Source organism: Aplidium turbinatum, chromosome 4, assembly GCF_918807975.1.
Source record: "Aplidium turbinatum chromosome 4, kaAplTurb1.1, whole genome shotgun sequence".
Lineage (NCBI taxonomy): Eukaryota > Metazoa > Chordata > Ascidiacea > Aplousobranchia > Polyclinidae > Aplidium > Aplidium turbinatum.
The window spans coordinates 38,020,233-38,047,351 of record NC_137475.1 but is presented as its reverse complement, the minus strand read 5'-3'; the positions used below and the strand labels follow the sequence as shown (position 1 = coordinate 38,047,351).

At 39.1% G+C, this 27,119-nt stretch overlaps 2 protein-coding genes across 3 annotated transcripts in view; both read right to left on the bottom strand.

Moving 5' to 3' along the window:
* Positions 1 to 276: 276 nt before the first annotated feature.
* On the bottom strand, positions 277 to 10,528 carry LOC145768132 (S-adenosylmethionine synthase-like). Of its 2 annotated transcripts, none has more exons than XM_082579605.1 (9): positions 10,388 to 10,528; positions 9,588 to 9,665; positions 8,703 to 8,825; positions 8,252 to 8,508; positions 7,756 to 7,881; positions 7,006 to 7,098; positions 3,287 to 3,469; positions 1,846 to 1,979; positions 277 to 1,321 (listed from the first exon to the last, which is right to left on the bottom strand). In XM_082579605.1, the coding sequence occupies exons 1-9, from the start codon at positions 10,473 to 10,475 to the stop codon at positions 1,153 to 1,155; spliced, it is 1,251 nt and encodes a 416-aa protein (XP_082435731.1). In that variant the 5' UTR covers positions 10,476 to 10,528; the 3' UTR covers positions 277 to 1,152. The 2 variants fall into 2 exon arrangements, with proteins under 2 accessions (XP_082435731.1, XP_082435732.1); XM_082579606.1 differs by lacking the exons at positions 277 to 1,321; positions 1,846 to 1,979; positions 3,287 to 3,469 and adding exons at positions 4,006 to 5,530; positions 5,731 to 5,864; positions 5,947 to 6,129.
* A 2,997-nt stretch (positions 10,529 to 13,525) lies between these two features.
* The window catches only part of LOC145768130 (uncharacterized), a 36,725-nt gene continuing 23,131 nt past the window's right edge, over positions 13,526 to 27,119 (bottom strand). The window contains exons 12-25 of the mRNA XM_082579601.1: positions 26,770 to 26,852; positions 26,235 to 26,359; positions 25,927 to 26,089; positions 25,476 to 25,616; positions 24,872 to 24,965; positions 24,563 to 24,730; positions 23,623 to 23,719; positions 23,094 to 23,247; positions 22,309 to 22,851; positions 21,750 to 21,900; positions 18,986 to 21,324; positions 18,650 to 18,764; positions 16,929 to 18,176; positions 13,526 to 16,669 (exon numbers count right to left, since the gene is read on the bottom strand). Coding sequence (XP_082435727.1) covers positions 15,426 to 16,669; positions 16,929 to 18,176; positions 18,650 to 18,764; positions 18,986 to 21,324; positions 21,750 to 21,900; positions 22,309 to 22,851; positions 23,094 to 23,247; positions 23,623 to 23,719; positions 24,563 to 24,730; positions 24,872 to 24,965; positions 25,476 to 25,616; positions 25,927 to 26,089; positions 26,235 to 26,359; positions 26,770 to 26,852 — 6,665 coding nt within the window. The 3' untranslated portion in view covers positions 13,526 to 15,425. The remainder of the gene's footprint in view (positions 16,670 to 16,928; positions 18,177 to 18,649; positions 18,765 to 18,985; positions 21,325 to 21,749; positions 21,901 to 22,308; positions 22,852 to 23,093; positions 23,248 to 23,622; positions 23,720 to 24,562; positions 24,731 to 24,871; positions 24,966 to 25,475; positions 25,617 to 25,926; positions 26,090 to 26,234; positions 26,360 to 26,769; positions 26,853 to 27,119) is intronic.

Here is a 27,119-nt window from a genome sequence, read left to right as displayed (position 1 = left end):
GGCAAAAAAATAATTTCTATTGTTTGCTTTCATCCAGTGAAAGAAAAAGAAAGTTAAATACAGTATTTTGTTTGTGCTTAGCGGTCTTTGGTTGTCCAACAATTGAATGAAGTAGAAATACTTGCATTGAAAACGTTGAAATAAAAAGCAGGCTTTTTCCAATGGAAGATAACGTACAACGATTTGTGATCAGTAAATAATGGAAGAATTCCAGTACAATATCTGCTGCAGCAGCACACCCAATCAAGTAAATTGTCAATATTTCAAGAACGCCATCAATTTTTATTCATATTAAGCCGCATGTTGACAGATTGAACGTTTTCAAAGCAGCAACGCCACTATGAGCTTGGATCTAAAAATAGAACGGCTCCACTTTTGTTTGTAGTACAAAGCTCCAAAAATAGGTAAAACAAATACTCTTGCGACACCTTGGCAAACAAATGTTAAATTTGTGGATGCTGCGCTGCAATTGGTAGCAGCCAAGTCATATTGTCAAAGCGCATTGCAAAACGTGAAATCACACAGCTGCTAGGTCATACCATCAACCGCCAAACGGACATGTTTGCATAAACACAATAGTAGGCCTCTTGTACAGTAGGAAAATTGCTTTTAATATGAAATTTGGCATGGTTTAATTCCGAATCTAATTAATTCTTTAAAAAAAATAGTATAATGCTGAAGCGTTAAAACGTACAGGCTATAACTTCACCATGCCAACAACCAACAAACAAGATAGAAAGTAACATCACCCGAGGTAGACTGCTGGGGAACAATGATGAACGCGCTTAGTATTGTGAAACATAAATAAATCTCTAGATATTCCAACTATTTTGCATCTTGAGAGTGAACTTTAACACAGTGGATTCACACAGAACTATGAGGAGTGCGAACAGTGGTCGATAATAATAATTTATTACACACAAACAACATGGCAACAAGAAAATTTATCACAGTAGAGTCATGCATATCTTTTTAGACATAACACTTAGAAGCTGCTACTTTTTATGGTAAGATTAGAGAACACACAAATGAATAAATAACAAAAATCATTCTGTTGATGAGCAATCCATAGCAACAGATCAAAAAAACTTTCCAATGTAAAAAAATGTAAAGAAAACGCAGTGCTTAGTAATAGTATTGAAGAAGCAAACCTTAGAAGGACTCAAATGTAGACTTGTTATATAGAGGTGACGCTTTTAATGAGTCAATGATTGCAGGCCGGAGGTATAACTTCTTCGGAACCTCCCAAGAAAAGTGAGGTCGTCCAAAATGACCATAACACGCCGTTTGGTGATAGATGGGTGTCCGCAGCTTCAGTTCACTGCAGAAACATCTTGCTCTTACGTAAACTCCCAAGAACAAGTAAACAACGAGGGAGCTAATGAAGCCACAACTTTATTCTCTCGTTATCCATAACATGATGGCGACTGAAAAATATGCATGTGCTAATAGTAACAGTTTAATGGAGAATAGAATTTGATTCCAAACAATATGAAAACCTTCTCACTTGACTTAATGATGAAAGACTACCTCAAACATTTTTTTGTGGAATAATTGCATATGTAGACATTGTAGAGCTTACATGAACTTCACGAAGAGTTTTAACAGTAACACAGTATTGACGACGATTTCTTAATGATTTTACTCTTGTTCACCCGAGCGATTGTCTAATCTAAATTTATCCTCATCAGATTTTTTCTAACTAAACTTCAAGGTCTTATCATGTGATCTTTTTTTTTTTGATTTACCCAAACAAGAGAAATAACCCAGGTTGAAAATTATTGATAGAAACGATATAGCACTAGTACGAAACACGACAGTATTTACAGTTTGAAAAGCACTGACTTGACAATGATTCCGGGACGTAGGTCAAAATTGTCGTTGACGATCGTAAGCAGTTGGCGATTGGTCAAAACCGAACTGCCGTAGGAGATGACGCACACAGCTAAAGGCTTGGCAATGCCGATAGCGTACGAGACCTGACGTAATAAAAACAACAAACTCGTGTTCGGTGCTGCTGTTCAAGAAGCTTGAAGTGCATGCAAAAGAGCCTTAAGCTTAACTACCTAGTAAAAAGTTCCCTTCGTTTTGCCATTGGATCGTTCACTGGGCAGTAGAACTCGCCTTTTACACACGACACCGTTTCCAAAATGTAAGACACACTTGACATAAAAGCTACATACCAGTACAACCAAACAGCCATTGCATAGTTCAGCGGTTCTCAACCAGTGGGCCATGGCTCACTGGTGGGCCATAAAAGCATTTTGAGGTGGGCCACAGACATATATAAAAAATTGAAAGATTTATTGAAACATTTTGTTTCGTTTTTGTCACTATAGTCAATTTTACACTTGTGTGTTTGTTCAGTTACAATGAATGATGCTGCTGTTTTTAGCTACACAGTGGCAATTATCATTCTAATTATTGCAACATACAATTTTACATCAACTCAGTTTTTACAACACTTTATGATGTAATAGACTAGTTTGTGGTTACAATTAAGCCATCTTTATAAGCGGTAGCCTTGTTGAACTTCTGCAGATCCGCTTTTTAGTACGTGCAGCATTTTATTTTGTGGATTATTTTGGGGAGGAATTGACAATACTTGAAGCTTTAAGTTTGATGAAAATTACATTCAGTATGTACAACAGTTAGTCATCATTCATTGAGGCCATCAAAACTGAAACGTCACCTGGAAAAAGTTTATCCAAATTACAAGGATGAAGATGTGAATTTTTTTAACGAAAAGAAGACAATGTGAAGCGTCAGCGCCTGGATTCAACAGCAACTTTCCAAAGGCAATGTTCTGCTGCTTTTTGTTTATAAACCTTTTTTGTATTTTTTTTCTTACATAAAAATTGAATGGGCCACAGAACTTTTATGCAAACAAAAATGGGCCACAAAAGAAAAAAGGTTGAGAACCACTGGATAGTTGCATAAAAACACACATAGCTTGATAAGCATCAGACACAGTTATCACAGCGGCTACAACCATTTAATCAAAGGTGATAGTAACGCATGCTAATAACAGCGAGGCGTTCTAACTCATGTTTGCTTTGGCACACATACTCACTGCACCTCTCGGCACAGATTAACGCACTAATACAAATGCGCTCCCAATAAGGCATAAAATACTAAGCTAATGTAAGAACTTAAACATAGATAAAAGATCAAATTGTTGCTTAAAAACTATACAACTGTTTGTTAAAATGAAACAAGGTGCGTTATTTACGGTTACACTCACACCACACAATAAGGTAAAATATGTATAAACAATTTGTCTCACCTGCACCAATGCTCTTTTGCACAATCCCGCCACCACAAGAGATTTTGCCACCCATCTGGCAGCGTATGCAGCAGACCGATCCACTTTGGAAAAATCCTTCCCAGAAAACGCACCCCCACCGTGGGCCCCCCAGCCTCCGTAGGTGTCGACCACTATCTTACGGCCAGTAAGACCAGCATCACTCTAAAATGTAAAATATTGGACCTTCCGAAAATATACAAAACAATCCTGGGTCTTACAAATACACCTGAGGCTAATATTTTGCAAATTAAAACGACTTTCACCAAAACATAAAGGTTACATATGGTACGTTCAGATTTCTGCTTGAATGGAATAGAACAAAATTATGTAGAAAATGGTGTATACTGAATAAAACATAAAAAAGTGACAATAAAGATGCATCATTGCAAAGTTAGTGATAATGCGTGATCTAAATCAACAGAAAAACAGCATGCAGCAAGGCAAAAGCTCAAACAAGATATGTAACGGAGGTAGTTTGCAAGCAAAAAAGATCACTTTAGAGTTTCAACCATACCTTCACTAGACACGATCTTCCGTAGACGAGGTCATCTCGAAGTGGTTTGAAAGCCAAGAAAGGGCCTTAAAAGCATATCACCACAAAGCGGCACGCTTCTTTACACAATAACAGTCAATTGATACAAAAAGGCCTTTTCTTAATCTTCCTTCACAGAAAGTTTGACCATCACAACCAGTTTTGAATAAACTATTTTTTGTATTTTAATGCAATATCAACGCCACAGTTGCATAATATTGATTGCGCTAAAACACCAATTGCAAGGTTTTGTACACTATGATTAACTACGTAAAATTAACAGAAATACAAACAGCTTATCCACCGCACATATTAGATTAACTATATTGCCACCAGAACAGCATGAGAGTTGCATATAAAGTAGGTAGTATGAATCACTATGGTTACCTAAATTCCACCAGTGGCGAAATAATTCAAAATGGTGCAATTTTTATGCGACAATGCAAAAGATATACCCTGCAAAAAGCAGTGTCCGAACACTCATTAAAATCGAACTAAATTCCATTTTTGAAACGATGACAGTTAAAAGGTTATGAAAGCGAAAGAAACGGGCTTTATGTCAACAAAAGTTGAGATGTCTACGTCTGCAAACGTTGAATCAATGTAAAAAGACGGATAAGTTCGTTTAAAATCACCTTTAAGTTGAGATAGGGTACTATACAGGTGAACGATTAATTACAATGCTAGCCTAGCGCACTACAGGATTGCAAAATTAATTTTGAAAAAAAAAAACGTTACTTCTATTCTGCCGGTATTTAGGCATCTGCAGCACCGCAAACGCCACCAACGAAATCAGGCAAACTGTAACTTTTTTTACAGACTACCATGGGTAAATTTTGAACGCCACGCACGTAGGTTTAATTAGAGTGGAATTTATTCAAATATTCTTGTTCGCTGTTGAGTAAAACTTTAAATATACTATTGCACTTGCTTGCATATTACACTCAAAAGAGCATATCACTTCATCATCGTGTAGTATTTCTATTCTTCAAGAACATGAATGTCACAGCAACCAAGCAAGGACTTTAAAATCGAGCACATCACTCATAACAGAGCACAGAGCACTTACAGTGCTATCCAAATACACAGTGCCAACAATGGCACTTGCTATTAGAAGCGTTTAGTATTCAGATTGCCCATGGTTTTAAATGACTGTGCAATACAAGCAGCGACTGGTAACTATGTCAGCACAATCCAATGTAAAAAGAACTGAAAAAATCGGGTTTCTTTGAGGGTTTTTTTGATTTATTTTAACCATTAAGTTTAAACAAAAAATCGATTATCCGAGAAATCCAGGTTTTCAATCAGTTCGTATTAATATCAAAGACATGGCTAGGTAGGTTGATACAATGACGATTGAAGATACTTGTTGAAAAAAATTTTTTTTTTCAACACTTTTGAAAATCGTTCTTTGGGTATTGCATAGTTGCATAGATAAGTTCAGGTTCATTGTTCTTGTAAAATAACATATAAAAAGACATTAAGATTGAGCCATGTGCATAGGGAAGGTCATGTTTTGCTGTTTGGAACAGCAAAAAACGGGTCGTGATTTCGACAGTGCGCAGTGTCTTTACAAACCATCTGGTATCGTGATTTTTCTTGGCACCTCCCAGGTAAAAGTTGGGCCATGTCGTCCGAAATGGCCGTGCGTGCTCGTGCGTTGGTAAATCGGAAGTTTCAGTTGAAGATCTCTAAAATTGGAGAAAAGCGTCTTAGAAATTTTAGAATAAATCTAATTTTGAAAGCCAGTAACTTTGGGACAAAAATGAAAAATATAAACCGGATCGCATGATTTTTGCCTGGATGTTTTTAGTATCTATGAGAAAGTTGTCTGTTTTGAGTCAAACTTTCATGAAAAAAAAACTTGCTTTCTCTCTGGTTGTTTACTTACTTCATCAATACACCGGGTCTAAGATCAAAGTTCTTCATCACAATGTCGTGCAGTTGTTTATTACTGTACTTGCTCGAGCCGTAACTGTTAATGTACACGGCCATGGGTTCCGCAATGCCAATAGCATACGACACCTAGGCAAGAAGAATAGTTTGAAAAAAAACGAGTCTGGACTGAGGAAAATTCACTTGGAAATGGGCCGAGAAAGAGCATCACCTGGACAAGAGATCTGCGGCAAATTCCAGATTTAACAAGAGATTTTGCGACCCAGCGAGCGGCGTAAGCGGCCGAGCGGTCAACCTTTGATGGATCTTTTCCTGAAAATGCGCCACCCCCGTGAGCTCCCCATCCCCCATAGGTGTCCACAATAATCTTTCGTCCAGTTAGGCCGGCGTCTCCCTGTGTCAAAGTTAGAATGCAGTAGCAAATGAAAACTTTACCAACAAGCTTCCGCATCTCTGAAATAATTCTTTGTCCCACACATTCAAACCACCAATGCATACCCTTGAAAAGATCTCCGTACAATTACAAGTAAACAAGCCGTCCACAAGGTAGACAAGTGACACCTCTACATCTTAAATTAGCCAAAACAAACACTGCTTTCTCAGAATATTGCTTACGAAATAACCGCCACCACTACACAAACAAAATTCTATCAGTTCATCCAACGTGGAGCAAGCACAGTACAAACACAATTACAATGAGAATATTCTTTCTCAATCAGTTCTAAGGAGGAAGAGGCTGCTTTTGATAGAAGTTGAAGCGTTCCAAGTTAATAATTGGCTTTCTTTAAAATAGCTTTAGTCAGACAAAAGAGAGCAACCAGAAAGACTGAAAATACTTTTAATTTGACACCAAATTTCTTCAACAAAAAGAATCTTTGTCAAACCGAATTTAAATAATAAGAATTCCCTTCAACGGAGCTAATATTTAGAAAGCCACCCCCGGCAAACTCTTTGTACAATCTTACATAACTGGCAAGGCTGCAAACACGCTCATGCCTGGCAAGGCTGTCGTGAGCAAGCAAACACATGGATGAAGACAATGCATGAAAGCCAGAACGTTAAGCAAACAAATGTTTTAATGGTTAGATAAACACGTGCACGCCGTGCGATTTAGTCAAACTGAAGAGCAATTAAAACTAAACATGAAAAGCAAACTGTGAACAATGAACACCATGCAAACAAAAGTACACATTTCAAACGTGCGCTGCTGCATTGCAATAACACCAAAATTCAACCTTACAAAAAATAGCACGATTCAACGAGTCCTCACCATCGGGCCTCCGACGACAAACTTGCCAGACGGTTGAATGTGATAGACAGTTTCGTCATCAAGGTACTTTGCCGGAACAACGTGCTTTACGACCTGCAGTGGAGAAATTAGATCGGTAAATTAATTACGTAACAGACCATCATATTCCAGACTATTTAGGTATTAATTATAATTAACATGTGGAACTTTTGAAGTGATTTGATGGCGGCTGGTTTGCCAGTATGGATAACAAATGCATATGTATATTTGATAATTACACTAGTTTTTCTATTACACAAATCATTAAGATAATCTTCATACAAAGTCACTGCAAAAGCTCATTTCTGACATTTCCGCATGGTTACAGTGTAGCTTTCACTGACATGTGAGCTTGGGTGACAAGTAGTATATGGCACAAAGGCAATTTTTCCCAATTATAAATAAAACAGTTGGAAATCTTTGAAAGTAAAGTAGTTACAACACAGTTCACAAATCATACATGGAAAGCCCCAGTTTCTCTCACCCAACTTTAGTCTGCTGGAGACCCCAATAAGCAAAAAGCTAATCCGGGTTTTCATCAAAAGCGATAAAGAAAATACATTGCAGAACAATAAAATTTCTTTCAAAAAAAAAAAACGGAAGAAGTCCAAGTAAAAAATAAACTACATTTTACAACTGCTTTAAAATATTTCATTTCAGCAAAACTGATTGCTTTTCTGCATAAATAAATCTACGGTATGCGATTCACTCAACAAGTTTAAACCATTAGACCTTTTCCATGATTTCTTTTCTTAAAACTTTGACATCGACTTCTTCATCGTGTTGAGTGGATATAACGATGGTGTGGACACGCATGGGGATGACTGCACCATGTTCCAACCGATGCTCGATTGTAACCTAAATAAAGGAAGTCAATAATCACTTATTAACAAGCAATAAGACGACTTATTGTTCCTATTGCACCAGTGCGCTTGAAGAACTTGAAGTGTTTTATGTAATCAATATTTGTATACCGTATTTATATGTTGGTGAAATAAAAGCCAAATGCAAAATAACAGATGCTGCACTCTCAGAGCGTTCTTTAGCATCAGTCTGAATATAAAATTAAAAAAAGTAAAATAGAGACAAGTTTAAAGTTGAATAAGTTTGGTTTAAAAAAGTGCATCGCTAAGAGTGTGGCTCAAACTAGCTTGACTGAAACGTTTAGCACAAACGGTGATGTTAAAAAATTCGAAATTATTGCGAAATGAAATGAAATTGCACACACTTGGGTTTTGGAATCTGGTCGTAGCCATGGCAACGTTCCATCACGTCGCAAATGAGACATCCTTGAGTTAAGGTGATGGGCGAGCATTACAGTGAGTGGCATGCACTCTTCGGTCTCATCAGTTGCATATCCAAACATCAAGCCTTGGTCTCCGGCTCTAATGTCTTCATCTTCCTTTCCTATGTGCACTGCTTCAGCAATATCAGGACTTTGCTGTTCAATTGCGATAAGTACATTGCATGTCTTGCAATCAAAGCCTGAGACACAAAGAAATATATAACATGTGCTTAAAAAAGACGGTGAAAAATGTGCAGAAGACTTTTCCAGCAACATTCATTGGAACAGAATTGCATGGCACATAAAATATGCGAAGATAAATGTAAATCTTATCTACAGTACACTACACAGAAATGAAAATAAAAGATATATACAAAAAATCTCTAAATCTTACCTTTACTAGAATCATCATACCCTATGTGCTTGATAGTTTCACGTATGATCTTCTGATAGTCAATTACGGCTTTTGATGTAATTTCACCACCAACCAAAATCATTCCAGTTTTGGCAAATGTTTCTGATAACATTGATGTCATGTGAGCCAAACGTTTAGTAATAGTAATTTATTTTAACGATACTAAATAATGTTGTTCCATTGTCAAGCTATGCCATTGGTTTGAAACAAAGTAATAAAGTTTTAAAACAATGAACATAAAAAGTTGTAAAATGCAACAGAGTGTTCTAAATAAAAGTACTGCTTCTATATCTACATTATCAGTAACTTCTATATATATCTGATAATTATCAGTAAAAAACACTCTGTTGCATTTTATTAGTAAATTATAATTTAATAATAGAATAGCCAGCTAGGGTAGAGATATTGGCATATGATAGTCTTTATGTGCCGAGTTCATAACGACAGTTGTTTCAAACATTTGAACAATACAGTGACACCAAAGAATCTTATAATTTCAATGGTGTTTTCTTACATGTACCCAATTTGCAAACACTCCACTGGATATGTAAACATCAATAATGAATTTTTTGGTAGTTTTATACTGCATTTACAAAAATTGATAATAGGCTATTAATTATATAGCACCTCCAATGTCTTCTTTTATGAAAAGCGTCAAGTTTAAACTTGAAAATTGTCTATTTTTCGTTGCTTTTGTTTTTACCAAGAATAAAATTAAGATTAAATAGTAAAACTACCGGTACACAATTCATTTTGGATTTAATTAAAACATATACGGTATGGTAAGTGATGGGCCTAAACAAAAGGTATAGCATTTGAAAGTACCCTATACAACCATATGATCAATAAAACTTAAATGCTTACCACAAGCAACTTTGGCATCAGGATCAAGTCTCAAATGGGCATCGAGAATTGCATCACTGACTTGATCACATAGTTTATCTATAAACAAAAAAGCAGTTTATTTATATACTATAAAAACTTTACTCTGAAATGCAATATCTGTAAACACTAGTATAAATTTGCAAATAGCAACTGATGCAAAATCAACCAATAGCCTGTACAACAACATACAAATATACGTTTATTTGTAAAAAAAATGGCTTTCTTTATTGTTAACATTTTATACTTATGATATACAAAACTATTGTAAAAGTTACTATTGTGTTTCATGGCCGTGCTAGCTACACAGACATGTGCCTACTGCCTATATCGCATGAGCTACCATACTATTCAGACATGTGTTAAACCTTTTAAGATTTTGCTATTTTTCTCGTTCATTGACGTGCTGGTATATTGACTATATAGCTAGTAGTATCTTTTTTGTTTCGGACGCGTTAATGATAAAACATAAAATGATATGAAATACAATAAGAAAAAATTTACATATCATGACAAGACTTTTGGGAGGTAACATCATACATTGAAATCGACCAAAAATATAGGGTGAAACTACTTTACCTTTGCTTTACTGTTCATACACTTCACCCTATATGTCTTGGTCAATTCCAATCTTTGATGTAGCCTATATTCATGTCATAGCATTTATGACCAAGGCAGAGACTTGAACACCAGATCCGCCTTTTGGTCATCAGCTTGATTGTAAAACTGTTTTAGGTTTTATTGGCATTTAATATTAATATCAAAGTTGATGTATGACTTACCTGGGTGGCCTTCGCCAACTGACTCAGAGGTGAATAGAAATGTTTCATTGATGTGATCAATTCCATTTTGGATAGTTTGATTAGTCATCTTTGGTTTGAATAAACACAAATACAAGCAAAACTGCAGAAAATAAGATTCTCTAAATATACCTGTATCATATTGTAGAGTAAATTTAAACGCACATATTTTGCTACAGCCCATAGATGACTTTCTGCAGAAAATTTATACCAATATGAATATTTAACTGGAGGTACCGGTAAAGATGTTTCAGTGCACAATGTCAAAACCTAATTAATTCACTAAATAGAGCTAATGCACATTGGTTCCACGTATAACCATTCATTTTATGCAGGAGATAGTTCGAAAAGCACATAAATGTCATTTTATGAGCAGCAAATTTAGGAAGACCACAGCAAAACAACAGCCACGGATACCAAATGCAGCAATCAGTCAGTGCAAGCGTACGTTGCTTTATAAAGACCGCGAAAGAGTGCAGTCAACCAAATCTCAATGTTCACCCTCTAGCGGTTAAATCCATTTGCGAAAACTATTAAATTTGTCTCAATGAGAGACAATTTTCAGTTTAGTTGAAGACAAAGCAAGAAATGTTTTACTTATCTAAACGTCCATTTCATTAAGTATCACAACAAAAAACAACACTTCAACAATCGGAAACTTCACTTTGTCAAGCTTGGTAACCAGGCAGTCAGTGGTTCAAAGCCTCTACTTTGCTGGTTCTTTGCTGCCCATTATCAAATCGGTTCAAAGTTTGTCCTAAAATTTTTTGTTTTAAATTCAGTTGTGTTTTAAACTTTTCTGGATTAGTGTGTTTTGTATCGGTATAAATCAATTTAATTAAACCAGCGCAAGAGTTTTTAATGATAATTTACTTAGTTTTTGACATAAAAATCGAACGTTGGCCAGCAATCAAGCCTAGTCAGTTTTTAAGCAGGGCTGCCAGACAAGTTTGGATCAATCGCACTTAGCCTAAATCGACAAAAATGCTTTTTTTTTCTTGCTTTTATTTCAATGCGAAGTGTTTGATTTTTTTAATTGAATTTAAATTTTGTTGCTTTATGTCAGTGGAAAAGTGACAAAAATTGTCATAAATTGTTATTTTGGGCTCAAACTTTGTAATGATACGTCGTCTGGATTTGATTTTTGTTAAATTTTGTCTGAAGAAAACATTATTGACCTATTGTGTTGTTCGGTTACACTCAATTATTTCTCATTTACATTCTATTCAATTTGTTTGTCAAATTATATGGTCACATTGCGCTAGTTTCATGCAGCCTAACAGGTACCACTGAGAATCACTCAGCCATTTCTTTTATGACAGAACAATAGGCCTAGGCTATACCTTTTTTTTAAATTGTGATTATTTTTGTATTGTAATACTGTTACTGAAAATGTTTTTACTCGTAGCCTTGAACTATTTATTGGCTTGAACTTTTCTTGGTTGCACTGAAGTTTAAACGTCCTTGCTACAAGAGTTTATTGATTTCAAAAGTTTTTCCTATTTTTAATCACCCGGAATAAAGTTTATATTTGAATAAAACCACAGGACTTCACTTAAGGATCGCAGCAGCACATGATTTTTTTTTTCTTTCATTAATATTACTGAACATCAGCCTATCTTGTTTCAACGTAATTTGCCGATGCTTGACATTTGTCACATTAAGAACTGGGAAGCAGCTGACTCGATGACTGATATAGTCTTTCGCTGCTTCCTGTCTGTTGTGGTATTTAGATAGCTATGGTACTATTTTATTCGTATTGTTTATAATTGTACCGTACTATTGTCGCAACAGACGAAATAAAAGGTTTCTCTCTCTACAAGTAAGCGAAACTGCCAGGATTAAGCTCTCAAAGAAGCTTTCCCTGTCCGAGAATGGATTCAATCAAGTAGCTTACGTTTGATAGATGTCAAACCGACTTGTCTTCTCAGCTATGAGATGCTGGGCCATTCAACTGAAAAGGTTTATCATTATACTTTTAGAAAATAATTTTTGAGACAACATGGTGAAGCTGATTGTGATAATTAGAGTACCTTTTTACAAAAATATTTTATATCAACAGCAAAAAATTTGATGGTCTTGTAACTAGTTTGTTCATCCAAGTAGGCGCACATCTCGTGCTGAACCAGCTGTTTTTCTTGGATCATTCAAATTTTGCCTTCGGATTGGTCAATAATTCGATCTACTGCAGCGGGTAGGCACTTTGACGTAGGACAGTTTTCCTTGCGAATCAGCTGATTTCAGTCATGCGACTCAGCACGTGATATTCTGACCGATCCACTCGTAGGTACGCCTACACAGGGCCGTAGCCAGCGTATAATTAAAAGCCGAAGCAGAGTAAAAATTGTTTTTGATTTCTCAAATATAGCCTACCTGTCATGAGATCATCCAAGGTCTTGGATCATCTCTATAGAAGTTGGCAGAAGTGGAAGAATGTTGTAAAAATCAAATTGCCATTGGGTAATTTATGGAACGACTGTTGGGAGTTTGATTTTGCGGCTTGTGGCAACACTGCTTAGGTCAATTTACGAGCCCAAGACCAGGCTACTTGTAAATTTCAGTTGATGTAGCCTACTCTGTATTTTGCTAAGAGCTTGAAGCAAAATATTATTACACCAGCCTCCAGGCAGTTCGTACGTTGGCAAGGGACTGTAGACTCTTGGTCTCTATGGCTACTACCCCGAAGATACTACAAGCTACGCCTGTGCACTTCCAAGCCACTGTTAAACTGAAATTTCAAGTTATTTCGAGCACACATGCTAATGCTGATTATAATGGCCAAAGAACCTATTGTTTCCAGTCAACGTCAACCACCAAATCTAAGATCGCATCAAAATCTTCGTTGACAAAGCCTCAATGAAAAATGGCAATTGTCAAATTGATACGGTAAGGCATCTTATTGCTTGATCATTTTTCATGTGAATACCCTAAGTTTCTGCATTACTTTTCCAGTGCCTCTTCAGCTTAGTTACTTATTTGTCCCTTCGAGGCAACCATCTCTGAATAAAGCGATACGTAGCTTAAATAAACTGCTTAAGCAAACGCTTAAATAGACTGCAATTGTTCACCTTTCCTTGGCAGACCGTAAACTTTAACCCAGACAAGACACGTTTCTGCTGATGAACGAGGGTTCCATTTTCATTACAAATGCAGTAAAGTTCACAAAAGGCGATATATACACGTCAAAAACAAAAAAAGCATACAATGAGCGCATATCTATCAAATGACATGTCAACTAATCATCCAACAATGTTCAAGCAAAAGAGATAGAACTTGTGCGTCTCAATGCACATTCCCAGCAGAAAGGTGCAAGTGTACAAACACAATGCTAAAAATAGTCAAATGTATTTACATTTCATTGCGATGAAAATAGGTAATCAGCAGGTGGCTTGTCACAACCCCAGATAGTAAAATCGATCATTTTTACATTGAATCAATGTAAAAATGACGTCTTTTTGCAGTCTGGGACGTTAACAATGTGAAAAGTCCAGCGAACATTAACAATGTGAAACGTCCAGAGAAAAAAAAAGATGAAACAGTTCTTGATTCATCCCATGACTAGACAATTTTGGGCTGATACAGGGGATGGCTAGACAATTAGCGAACGTTATTTTACTCGAAAGAGTTGAATGTGTCTCGGGCCAAATCCAGATAAACGAGAGCCTATCATAAAGCCGTTTATATGCTGCTATGTTCTTTGTTTCCATCGCCCTGATAACATTGTTGGTTTCCATCGCCCTGATAGCATTGTTGGTTTAGCATCTACGTCGCACAAGTGCCATCGGTTGTAAAAAGTGTTACCATAACATCATCCTATATTAATAATGATTTATTCAATGTTACTTTTATGAAGCAAAAATTAGGTGATTCGGTATAAATTAAAATCATAATCTACTCTTACTGCACCCCTTGCAACAAAACACTTAATGCGCACAAACAAAAAAAGATGAGTTATTGGAACCGAAATTTTTGATTAGCATGGAAAAGGTTTAGTTGCAACAATATCTCGAACAAAAAGAAACTTCCACACGTGATTAATATTTTCTCTGTATCTTTAGCACTGAAATAAAAGAACGTAGAATTTGCAGATATCAGACTGAACCGGTGAGTTACCCACACTCTAAGAAAGTGTGACTGGGAACTGAAATCAAAGTATAAAAAAATCATTTGCTTGAGGAAAATGCACTACCAGCCACCGTGTACTGTATAACAAACTCATACATGAGGGCCAAAGTAGGGCAAGAAAGGTTGTAGTAAAGAGGTGGCATCACCTTGTAGATAAGTTATTTTTGCCAAATTTGACATCAAGTATCAAGGGATTCTTGTGATGTTGGCTTCTTCTTCACTGCGTGTGAGTTTGTAAAAAAGGCGGCACAAAAAGACGAGCACATTGATACAAAATAGATCACGCAAATAGACACCTTTCGTTTTTCTGCGACACAACGCCACAGCTCTGTACATTGGGAAACTACCCTGCGCGCGCGAAAGTAAAGTCAAAATGTTTCGTTTGCAAAGCTTGCAACGACTTGTCACAAAATCATTTGATATTGACCCAGAAAATAAATCAGTCGTTTTCTACACTGTAAAAAATTATAGATGTAAAAAAGGACTGATTTGTTATCTGGGGAGTTCCAACTGTAATGTAAGTTCCATAGCTCAGTCGGAAAACTCGTTTTTTATTTCACATCGGTTCAACGTTTGAACCGATGTGAAAAAAATAAGCGATTTGCTGATTCTACTGATTTGCCTTGACATGCAGACCGCAGAGCATCGCAGGCAACGCGAAAAAACATTCTTGTACACTTGTAATAAAGTAATACACACTCAATAATGTGCAATAGAATCGAGGCCAAAAAACAAGAAAAAAGAAAGGTTCGCCAAAGTTCAATTCAGAATTCTGTTAACTGCAATAGAATGATCAAATAACATTTGAGTCCTGTGTGCACTGCTGTTACCGCTCGCGGAGAAACAGTCCATGAAAACCGAAACATTATTGAGAAAGAGTGATATCACATGATTGCTATCTGTACATACTCCCGTATGGCCCAAAGTAACCCCCACTTTGATGTGGTGGGTACGGGGCGTATGGGAGTTGACCAGCATAGGGACTGTACCCTTCCTGTCTTGGTTCGCCCTGCTGGAAGTAAGGGTTTATCCCTAACCCACCAAAACTATGGTTCTGAGGTAAGGAGTCTGGTGTTGGACGGTTTGATTGAGTAAAAGCGTTTTCAGGGGAGATTCCCTTCCGTTGAAACGAGCCAGAAGGACCAGCGTTGTACCTTTGTTGCTGAGGGTTTATGGGATTGTACTGAGAATTACTATAGCCGCCATTGTAGCCCGCATACGTGTTATATTCGCGATGGACATATGATGGTTCTTGTAGGTAGCTACAAGGTGGAGCAGACTGCTGGCGTGATAAATGTGCTGGATGGTGAGGGGGCCAACTGGACATTGTCGAAGCGCCTGCGGATTGCCTCGAGTTTGCAAAAAGGTTATCGGGAACGGATTCTTTTCTGTACACCGGATTGTGATGGAGTTCTGGCAGCTGGGGACAGGGCGAACCTTCGCTGATTATAGCAAGGGCCGTAGGAGGTGTCTGAGATGGCGGACGCATGCTCGTCACCATTGGTGACTGTACACTGGACGGGCGTTCGAGTCCCCCTACAGAACCATACCGCGGTCTTCGGTTGTCCACTGCCTGTTGTGAGAACGAGGTCGGTGGCTCTTGAAATGAAATCTTTCTTTGAGTAAATGTCAGTTTCGCGACTGCAGAGCCAGGCGGGATATCGTGCGCTAGCTGTTGAAGCTTCCGAAGACTAGTCATGTCAGTTTCCGGGGTCGCTACCGCAGCTAACGTGGTTTGAGGGTACATTCTGTTTGGAACATCTGATGATGGGTAACTGGTTTTAGCTGTATCTTCACTATACCCGAAATTGCACATGGAACTTTGGTGAGGGGTGGTGGGTGTTTTGATAACTGAAGGACGCCGTTGCTGTTGCATGGCACAAGAGTTCAATGAGTGATCGTTAGCTGGGACATGGCTTCCTTCAGCAAGCATTGCGCAACTGGACCTTCCAGCAGAACTAAGACTTGACGATGAATTTGTCGCATAGCCAGGATTGCCAGATATCGGTTGTTGGTTGGACTTCTGGAAAGAATCCGGACTCACAATAGGAGGAAGAGGATGCTGTTGTGGAGGAGTTCCCTGGCACGCAGCCATCCCATGGTGGCTGACTGGAGAAGAAAAGGTTTCACTTCCGTGACCTTCAAAACAAAAGCAGTGTACAGTTAATGCATTGCAAAGTATCGTAGCTCACAAGATGACCAACGACATATTGTGGTAAGGTGGACATTTGGACAGTTGTCATTTCTATTTCGCCAGCACATTAGCGAAAAAACAGCTGCACGCTTAACTGTTGGGTCAACAACATAGCGGTTGATGCGAAAGCTATTATTATTCATATCAATGGTAAGGCTGTGCCTACATGGTAGTGTGCAATATTTTCATGTCAAAGTGACTTACCGGAGTCATTGCTGGGAGCAGAGTAGAGTATAGTTGGCAGAGCGGTCGTAAGTTGTTGATGCGTGCTTCCTTGCACCATGGTGCTCACTATTCCGCTGTTTTGAACTTGCGACGGCGCGTAGTTGGTATCCATCCGCGACATTGTCATTGAAGTGCAATTCGTCTGGTCACAGCTGCCTGGGTTTAGACTGGTGTTGCTGTCAGGTGACGTGTATGGGCTCGCGCTGTTGTTACTCTGAGTTTCATATCCGCTCGATGAGCCAATGTCACCATTTCCTGGGTGACCATGACCGTGGTGAAGAGTAACAGCGGGATTTAAAGCATGAGGGACGGGAGCCGCCATTGGAGTTGCTCCTTCGCTCGCCTGGTTGTACTCGGCACTACCGGTGTTGCCAGCTGTGACTTGTGAAAGGTTTCCATTCGGAGATATGATGACTCGTTGAGTGTTGTCGGTTTGCTGTTGACAAGACAGGCCGTTGCCTTGTGGTATTGGTTCGTTGTTGCAGGCCTGTTGCTTGTACATTTGTACTTGATTTTCACTGTAACTTGGGTCCGTAGTGTAACTCACATCATACTGAACGTCGTTGCCCTCAGTGTAGTTTTGTTGAAAGGGGGGCTGCTCGTAGGTGTTTGATTGCGCTTGCATGAAACCTTGCTCATAGCAATCAGTGGCCGCTGTGCCTCGATTATAGCCAGTAGCACAACTTTCATCTTTCGCCGTTACGTCATCACATATTTGATTGTACTGGCACTGCTGCTGATCCTGCGCTGTATCTAATTGAGTTTCATAGCTTCTTTGTATGTCGTCGCATGGCTCGCGGTTTACTTCTTGCTCAGAGACGGCGTTGGGATAGTTCAGGTCACTGGCTTGAAGAGGTTCTGCATTATGTTCAGGAACCGTTTGAACGTTGAACTCATTTCGAAAATCATAATCCTGGTCAGTAATACCGGATGGGTTGTTTTGCGGTTGAATGGACTGACCACGTTCGCGGACGTCTGTGCGACCACCAGCGACATTTTCAGGCGATTTTGCAGATACGTCAGTAGTTGGTTGAATAATGTCGTTTTCATCACCATTGCAAACGTTTCCAATGTTTGATGGAACGGTACCCGTATCACTCAATTCAGGAAGATTTCCATCGACATTCTGTGTTCCTTCTCCATTGTTGACGATGGGAAAGCTGCTATAGTCGCATAGATTGGGACGAGGCGAAAGAATCGATGATGGACCGGCTTCGAAATCAATGCCTTAAACACAAGACAAGCGAGTTAAGTGTAAATCAAATGAAGTGATGTGCCTAAAAAAACATTTACAAAATCATTCCGTCATAATTCATCAAATAATAAACTTCACCATATCTCAATGTTTTATTTGTGCGTATTTGATGCTTTTTTCAGTCATTTCAAGAATTATTGAGTTTTTTGTTAACCTTGCCTGATTGTCAAGATGTCTTTGTGCCAAATTTTGCATTCTTACGACTTTGCATTCATTTTCCGAAATAATCACTAGTGACTTTTCACCCAAAATTGATATGCATTGCGAGTTCCAATATGTTTAGGGAAAAAAATTTAAATAGGTAATAAAAATATCAAGACAAACTCGTTTGCAAGAAAAATTACAAATGAAATAAAGTCCAAACAGTGGATACAGTAACCCTGGCCAGACAGCAAATCAAAGCGGAGAAACCCTTGCGCAATAATGGAGTAAAAAAATAAATTACCAATTGGTGAATTCGGTTCCAACTGTGTGATTGAAGCAATTGCCGATTTGGTTTCTTCCTCATACGGAGACGACACGTAGTTGGTCGAATTGGGTAAAGCTAAGTTGGCCGTGGTCTAAAAGCGCAGAAATATTATGACAACACACACTGCTTAAAAAGAGCTGTTACACAACAAGAGGACAAATTTTAAGATTTTTTAACAGATTTAAAAAAAACTGTTTAAAGTTACTAAAACGGCCAAACACTGAAATTAGTAAGATTTGTAAAAGCAAAAATTCACTAGAATTCAAGCAAAAGAGACATCAGTCTATGTAAAGACATAATGTAGGTTCTTACCGTCGGTTGCTCAGCAACTGGGACATCATCTTGTTCGTCTGACTCTAAGCTAGCAGCGCTGCAAACATTAGGGAGTGGTGAGGATTGTTGGACATTCGCCACTGTTGGGAACACACTGCCCAAGCTATCGTCCATCAAAGTGTTCATCAAACTTTCCTGATTAGAATCATCACTGCTTGGTTGAGATTTTGGTGAATTTATTGGTAAATTCCATGGATTTGTCAGGCCAGAACTGTTCTTTTCGGACCACCTTGGCAACGTGGGATCACCATGATGTTTTGGAGGATGATCGCTCTTCGTGGATGCTTCCTCCTCTTTATCACTGTAGCAACTGCTTGAATTATCTTCCGAATTCGAAGCAGAGCTGCAGGAGGAATTGTAGTCTTGGGGATTCGGAGAGATGCTATTTGTTGCTTTGATGAGTTGGATGTCATCGTTTTCCAGTTGAAACTGACCGTGGTTCCCATCCAATTCGTGGTCCTCAATATTGAAGAGTGACTGTTGTTTCGACTCCGGCGTTTTACTTTCACTTTGTTGATCGGAGCAAATTCTTTCACTTTCAACGGTCAGCGGTGTTTGGGAAGAACTTTTTGGGACAATTTGTGCTGTATCATCATCTACTGGCACAGTTTCACACTTCTCTGACGACTTTGCATGATACCCAGCTTCAGTTTTACTCACAGTTAACTTGATGCTACCAGGGATGTCGTAATCTCTAGGCTTCCTCAGCTTTCGTACATTAGTTTTCGGTTTTCCTTTTACAGACATTTTTTCCGTTCCTTCTTGTGGCAGTGGGGTCTTTCGTGGCCTACCACGGCCCCTTTTCTCAACCACCTTGTTTGCATTCTTTCCCTTCACCACCTGCTTTTCAGCCCCCAGTTCAAAGCATTTGTCTCCTTTCTTGAAAACGGTCAACGGTTTGAGCACATTCGTTTTGTGTTTAACTTCTTTGCATCGATTCAAATTCTCCAAGTTTAAACAGTGGGGTTTCGCAACATTCATTTTTTGTTTCATCGGTTTTTCAGTTTTGTTCTTTTCCCTCCATCTGCTGTTAAGCAAATCGCTCCCAGCAACAATGGCATCACCATCGCTTTCTTCACCAGTGCTGTTCTCATCAGAAGACGATGATGAGTAAGACGATTCCGCATCAGAAGAGGACGATGAAGACTCATCGTTCTCTTCATCCAAGTCATCCTCATCCTTTCGCGTCATATCACGATACAGCGACCAGTTGATCGACTTTGCAAGTTTCCTACCAGACTGATGATTGGCTGCACGGAATGATATGTTGGCTGTTTCTTCACTCGCCAACTTGAATGAGCTGCGACAGCCCTCGGTGACGTTTGACGAGCCTGAAGTGAGAGTGGCAATCCACGGTTTCGCAAATGCGACTGTTGAAATTTGTCCATTTGTTTTTTTGAGAGATTTTAACATCACATCAGCGCTTTGATCCTGGGGGCTCACCCCTAAAAAAGTCCCGTTGGTTTGCTGGGATTTTTCGGGATCTGCTTCCACGGATCTGGTTTGATCGCTTTCATTTGATGCGGTTGGTTTGCATTGTGCATTCATCAGCTTATGCTTGACACCATGAAGAGGAGGGCGTCCTCTCGGGCGCTTCTTCTCTGGTAAAGAATTCTTCCTGGAAGATGATGGTCTGTTGGACAACAGAATACTGGCAACAAAATTCTCGCCAGCTATCGCACTGCGGCGCCGTCGTTTCGGTTCTTCTACAGAAGATGGGGATTGATTTAACTTCATCGATGAAGGTTGACTTCCTTTTGAGCTGCTGGGTTTCAGAGCAGATGCAATAGATGAATACGATTGGCTGTATGAGCGTTTGCTACTTGGCGAGACGGTTACACTCGCGACTAAAACGTGATTGGAATCAGTGAGTGCTTCGTAAAACTTTCCTTTCTTTTCATTTGCAGCATTGGAAGATGAATCGACGCTCCCAGATAAATGGGTCCCATTATTGCTGTTTGAGTTGGAGCATTTTCTCTGCAATACAGGTTTTGGCTTAGCTTTGAAGTAATCACCAATGGTGGTTTGAATTGGCTGTGTTGACAACTCAGTTGCAGATTCTTGCTTCTTGGGATATTCAGGAGCTTTGCCTGGGTGGAGTCTTGTGACTTCATTATCGACACCTTTTAATTGAGAGAATAAAGGTCTCTTCACTTTGCGTTTTATACCCCATTGATATCCCTTTGGTTTTCTCCGCCGTCTCTTCTTGCCCGGCACTATCTGTCCTAAAGCAACCTGTGGAATGAAGCGTCCATTATCGGTCTTCTGAACGAGTTTTGCCGACCCTGAAGTTGGAAGGTAATCCGCATCATGAGGATCTGGAAAAATAGATTTCCGATCAATAAACAGAAAGCTATTTCAAAGAGTTGTTGAACTAGTTTACTAGTGCAATTGGTCTACTACATACTGTTGGCGTGATGTTTACATTTTAAGCATATCGCTAAGTTTTTATCATGCAACGGCCAAAGAGGTGGTGCGATAACGTGCGGGGCGACCTTTAAAAGGGGAACCTTATGGCGGTCAACGATCAAAATAGGAATACGTGGGAAGCCGCCATCAAGCCGAATCGAAATTTGCTGACGTCCAACCATCGCAACAAGGAGAACAAAAAAACGGAAAACCGTGCACTAACTAACTAACTAACTAACTAGCAACCTGGCAAAAGTGAAAATTTTTATTGAATTCAAATTGAACATGGCGTATCAGTAACCGATAAAACCAAGAGACATTACGCAATCCATACCTCCATTGTCCGAATCGTTGTTGTCATCAGAATCGGATGACAAACGGGGATTACCCAATCGCCAGTGGTTGTCTTGCCCATTTTGGTCGATATCATTCACCAGTGCAGGAGGCCCACTTTCATTGGGTTCCAACGGTTTTTCCGAAACATTCTGAAACAAAAATGACGAGTCGGCAAACTAGTTTGGCGAGAAGAAGTTTTTTTCACTGCTTTTCCTCTGACTCTCTTTAAGAACTTGTCGTAGGAATAAAGTCAATCGTAAAGTGGTGATAAATTTATAGACAAAGGAAACCAACAAGAAGGTACCTTCTTTCAATTAGATTCATTCTACCTATACAACAAGGAAAGGATGACATAGAAAAAATAAGACTGAAGTAAGATTAAAATGAAGAAAAGGGGTGGAGTCGATAGCTGCCTAGATAAAACCGACAGCCCCAACTAGTAGGAAACAACCAGGATGGATGATGATTCAATGTCAAAACAATAGCTTAGAAAACGCATAATTTGCATTTGATTGAGCGAGTTTAAAATAGATGGGTTTTAAATCACAATTACAAACCTCCAATAATTTTTTCTTTTTCTTTTTGGTCACAGCTGTCCAGGGGTATCCTTTCACTTTCCTTTTTCTTTTCTTCTTTTTCAAGTTCAGTGAAGAAGACAAGTTTAGGCCTGGATTAGCAGAAAGAGGTTTTACTGCAGAAATAGTTGAGAAATTCTTTCTTGGGCGACCTCTCTTTCGATGAGGAGTCATCCCCGGGGGGGATTTGCTTTGGACCAAAGTCCCTTTATTGGCATGGTTTACTTTCTTGTTGCTTGGCAAGATACCTTTTTCTATGAGCAAGCTCAATGGAAGTTCATCAAATTTTGTCATAAGCTTTGAATTTGAGTCTGTTTCCGGCCTGTCATAGTCAACCGGCGTTAGTTCACGATCGGCAAGAGTTCGACTTTGCACGTCAATCAAATTGTCAATCTCATTGTCTGACGCAAGCAGCTCGGCAACGTTCGGTTCTTTGAGCGAAAATTCAGATGGACCGAGCCCCAATAAAGCCGAAGAACGTCGAAACCGCCTGTTTGGCGTCACATCCGGCGACGTCACATCAGACTGAAACAGTAAACCATGAGGTCACTATGATATTGACAATAACAGCTCCAGACAGCAAATCAATCGTATTTTACATCGATTCAGCGTCTGCAAAAGTTGAATCAATGTAAAACACGACTGATTTGATATCTGGGACATCTCAACAATGGATTAGAATCGTTCAATCACTAAAAGTGACTTTACTTCGAACACAAGTAAGCAATGGACTTCGAACGTGCATTGTTATATCTCGGAAGCAGTACCTCATCCGAAAACAAGTTTGAAGCCACCAGGGGAGTCCATCGCAGACAGTCAGGCACCACACGTGGCCGTGGGGGTCGGGTGGTGTCACTGTTGTAGTCCTCTTGCTTCCTCACATATTCCAATACCAGTTGCTTGCGTCGGTGGAAGTTGAACCTGTAGAAGGATACAAGAAGATTTGCTCTTACCATCTTCCTTTCTCTTAATACCAGAAAGCAAATCAACCGCTTTTTACAACGTCTACTGACGTTGAATCAGTGTAAAAAAACGGTTGATTTTCTGTCTGGGATCTTGTAATCTTAAATCTAATCTTAACACTTGGAGAATCTTCTATCAACCTGCCGTCATTTTTTTTTAATTCTTTGCTTTTGTTCCATTAATTTGAGTAAATCATACCTGAACAACTTGTGTAACAAAGACACAAGTAGATCTCGCAAATTCAAATGGGAAACTATCACATGCTCGAGATCACAACCCCGAAATATTGCTAACAACTCTGAGCATCGAAGTACTGAATGTTTAATTACTAACGTGATCTCAGGTTCTGCCTCATCAGTCTGGGTTTTTGTCTTCACTTCAATCATTCCGAGCGCTTGCAGGGTGCTGGCTACGTCATGAGGACAAATACCTGGAAAAGCAAACAATTTTTTTTTTATAAAATAGCAAGATTTATGCGGTTTAACTCTTTATATTCCACAAAGGTAATTTCAATCGACTGCCAAAAACAGCGATCGAGAGCTCTGTGACGTGAGTTGGTGGCGTGATACTAATGAGTCCAATTCTTGCAACACTCGACTGCAGAGAAACAAAAGTTTGTATGATGTTTAATATTAACGTACAATAGAAGAGGGAATTGTGGGCTATGCACTATGCAGCGTAAAAACAAACAAACGATACTGCTTTATTGATGAAAACACAGTGTCACGTCTCGTTAATTCGACCAAATTCGTCAAATAACTCGCTTCAGCAAGATTGGGAAATTTTCCTGATATAAAAAAGGTGAAAAAAATCCAAGAAAGTAGTTTGAAAGATGTTGTGTCGAAAATCAGGGAATACCGACGTCAAACTTCCTGATGGCGAGATCTGACTATTCACTTTTGAAACTATTTTAAGCAATCAACCGCGTCAGCGGGGGAAAACCGCCACAAAGCGCAATTGTTTCAAATAGTTCCATATACGAAAAACAAATGAACGTGTCGTTGGTCGCGCTGTTGAGCTTAAACAATACTGCCAAGTTTGGGCAAAATGCCAGATCAAACGTTTTGGAAATGTACATTGCGGTTGGTGGGATGGCGCAGCAGATAAGGCGCTCGCTTTCCAATCATGCAATCCTGGTTCGACTCCCGGCTTAAGCTGGTTGTAGAAAAACACCGCTCACCTCTACCCATGGTGTAATAAATGGGGAGGGCGTAGTTGCTGAAGGAAAGGCGGCCGAGAGAAGAACACTGTTTGAGAATTAACTCCAACTTACCAGTTGCTTTGCTAATGTCTTGCAACGACATGAGTCTCTCTTTCGTTTTCACAGCAAAGTATTCCAAAAGAGCAGAGCGCCAATAAGCGTTGTACGAAACTTGCCCGAGATCCGATAGCGGCTTCTCCGGCGACCCAACCTGGCCTTCTTTCCTCGACAACAGGTAACCTGCAGAAGGTAAACGGTTAACGGAGTGTTGCTTCCATGACAAAGTGGTAGTGTCACAAGCTCACAGCACAAACTTTGTTATCAGCGGAAGAACATTTGTTGTCTTAATTAACTGAAAATCCGCGTGGCCTTGCTACTTACTGAAGTCTATGAGGAACCGTCCGTATCCCTGTCGTTGATACTGTGGCATGGTCATAATACAGGAGACGTTATACTTTTGCTGACAATGCTTTTCCTGAGAACAAACAAAAGTTGACTGTGACGTAACAGCAGAGAGACAACGTAGTTCACCATTTTTACATTCAATGCCCGGATGCAACTTTCCAAAAGGTACCATAAAAAAATTCCCTACTTTGAAATTTGACCAATCAGAGTCGCGCTGATCAGCAGGGTAGGCACTTTAACGTTTATGACTTTGAACTTTGTTTGGTAATTACAGAAGAAAAAACAGTAATAGCAGTGGTAAGAATCAAATCCACATCAATGAAATGACCACCATCACCCTAACCCTCTGCGCTAAGTCAGCCGATGCCAAACCGATGACTTAATTTAGCTACTATTTGCGTTTTTTCTTTGTTCTTCCGAAGTTTTAACATAAGAGATTTTTTTTATGGTACATTTTGGAAAGTTGCTTCCCGGATACACAAGAAAGATTCAACAACATGGCATCTGAAGAATAATCCAGTGACGGGTAGACAGTTACTTTGTTTAGAACTCAAGCAGTGCTGCAAATATTGAAACCTACCTTGGAAAAATAACCCACAAGATGACAGCCTTTCGAGTCGTTGACTGTCAAGCAATAGAAGGAAAACGGTTCGACGTCATAGTACAGAGTTTTGTGATCAAGAAAGAGCTTGGCTAAGAGACATAGATTTTGGCAATAAATCTGAAAACAAAATGTTTCTTAAATGAGCAGTTATATTAAAATAGATTTTCTACTACATTAAAATTAAATCCGCAGTAATCAGATAAAAACTAGAAATAACCGAGTAAAACACAAACAATATTGAATTTTTGAAACTAGGTGGGGTAGTTCTTCAAGTGCACGGCGGAAAAGAGAAACTTTCGCATACCAAACATACTAGATCTTTGGTGAACAGTCCCGTTTAAATTTCTATTGAAAGAACTATTGGCACCTCTGATCTCTATACTATTATATATCAGTAAAATACCTACACTCTATCCTACCAACTTACTTTGCTGATGTTTCCGTCGACTTCAAATACTGATAATTCACCGGATCTGTAAATCTCATTGGCTGGAGGGTGGAACAAGGCACACTTTTGAGAGTGCCGCTGAAGAATCGAATGCGACTTCATGTATTTCAAACAAAACTCGCACAGAAATAACTTTTGGAGCCTGCGGGAGAACAAGATAATTAATGAAACAAATTTAACGCAATCTTATGACGTCACAAGACCAAAACCGTAACCATCAGAGTTTGTTTTTTTACCATTTTGCAAGGTCTACAATTGGAAGAAGTGTTTGTTCAAGGGTATCTTACCGGGCATATTCCTGAGGATAGGGAGATGAATACCAGGTTTCAATCAAGTACTTTCCAAACTCGATACTTGCAGGACATCGTGTGGATGAGGGATCAGAGGCGTCGATATCAACCGCGCCAGTTCTCTGCGAAACAACCAAAAGTAAAGTGATTGTTCAGAAAACAAAATGGTTGAACTGTACGTGAACTGCCTTACTTTCAGTTTCAATACAATTTCAAGTTAGTTTTATTCACAACTGGGAAAAGAGACGGTTTTTGGAAAGATAATGACAAAAAAAGAACAGTCGGATATTTGAACGTGGAAAGGAGAAATAGAGGAAGACCAAAGCGAAGATACAGCGATAGCAAAAATATTTGAAGAAGATGAAGGATGAACAAAATAAAGTATTTTGGAAACGGAAAACCCTCTTGGCGACATCATACAATACGGTGGAAGCTAACAGAAGACGCTCCGGCATCTACAAAGAAAATTGTAGGCCTGGAAAGATTACGACATCCAAATCAAAACAACAAATTTTGCATTTTTCAAACAAACCTGAAAGGATTCTTCTCTGGCGTGGAAGAACATTTGTTCATCTTGCTCGGTGATGTTGGCTTTACACGATCTTTCGCTGCTCTCTGAAGCAACAGGATTAGGTTAGAAACGAGAGAGTACACTGTTGCAATCGAGAAATTCGCCTTTGCACTCAAAAGCAAAAGCAACTTTCATACAACATAAGGAAGGAAATGGTTAGAAAATATTGAGACACAGTGCGTCGGACTGAACCTATACCAACAAAGTTTTGTTACCAATTTTTAACGCTGCTAAACGGTACTTTTTTAACTTTACTAAAGTGATGACGTGCATTTTGAACAGCTGCCAACAGAAATAAGCTTTTCCAGACA

Bases quoted from the DNA above. Each gene is read 5' to 3' on its own strand.
- LOC145768132 (XM_082579605.1), bottom strand. From the start codon at position 10,475: ATGACTAATCAAACTATCCAAAATGGAATTGATCACATCAATGAAACA. The intron at 7,882-8,251 runs GTGTGTGCAATT...TCCTTTATTTAG, and splicing joins GACCAGATTCCAAAACCCAA to GTTACAATCGAGCATCGGTT. The intron at 7,099-7,755 runs GTCTAATGGTTT...TCTCCACTGCAG, and splicing joins GAAAAGAAATCATGGAAAAG to GTCGTAAAGCACGTTGTTCC.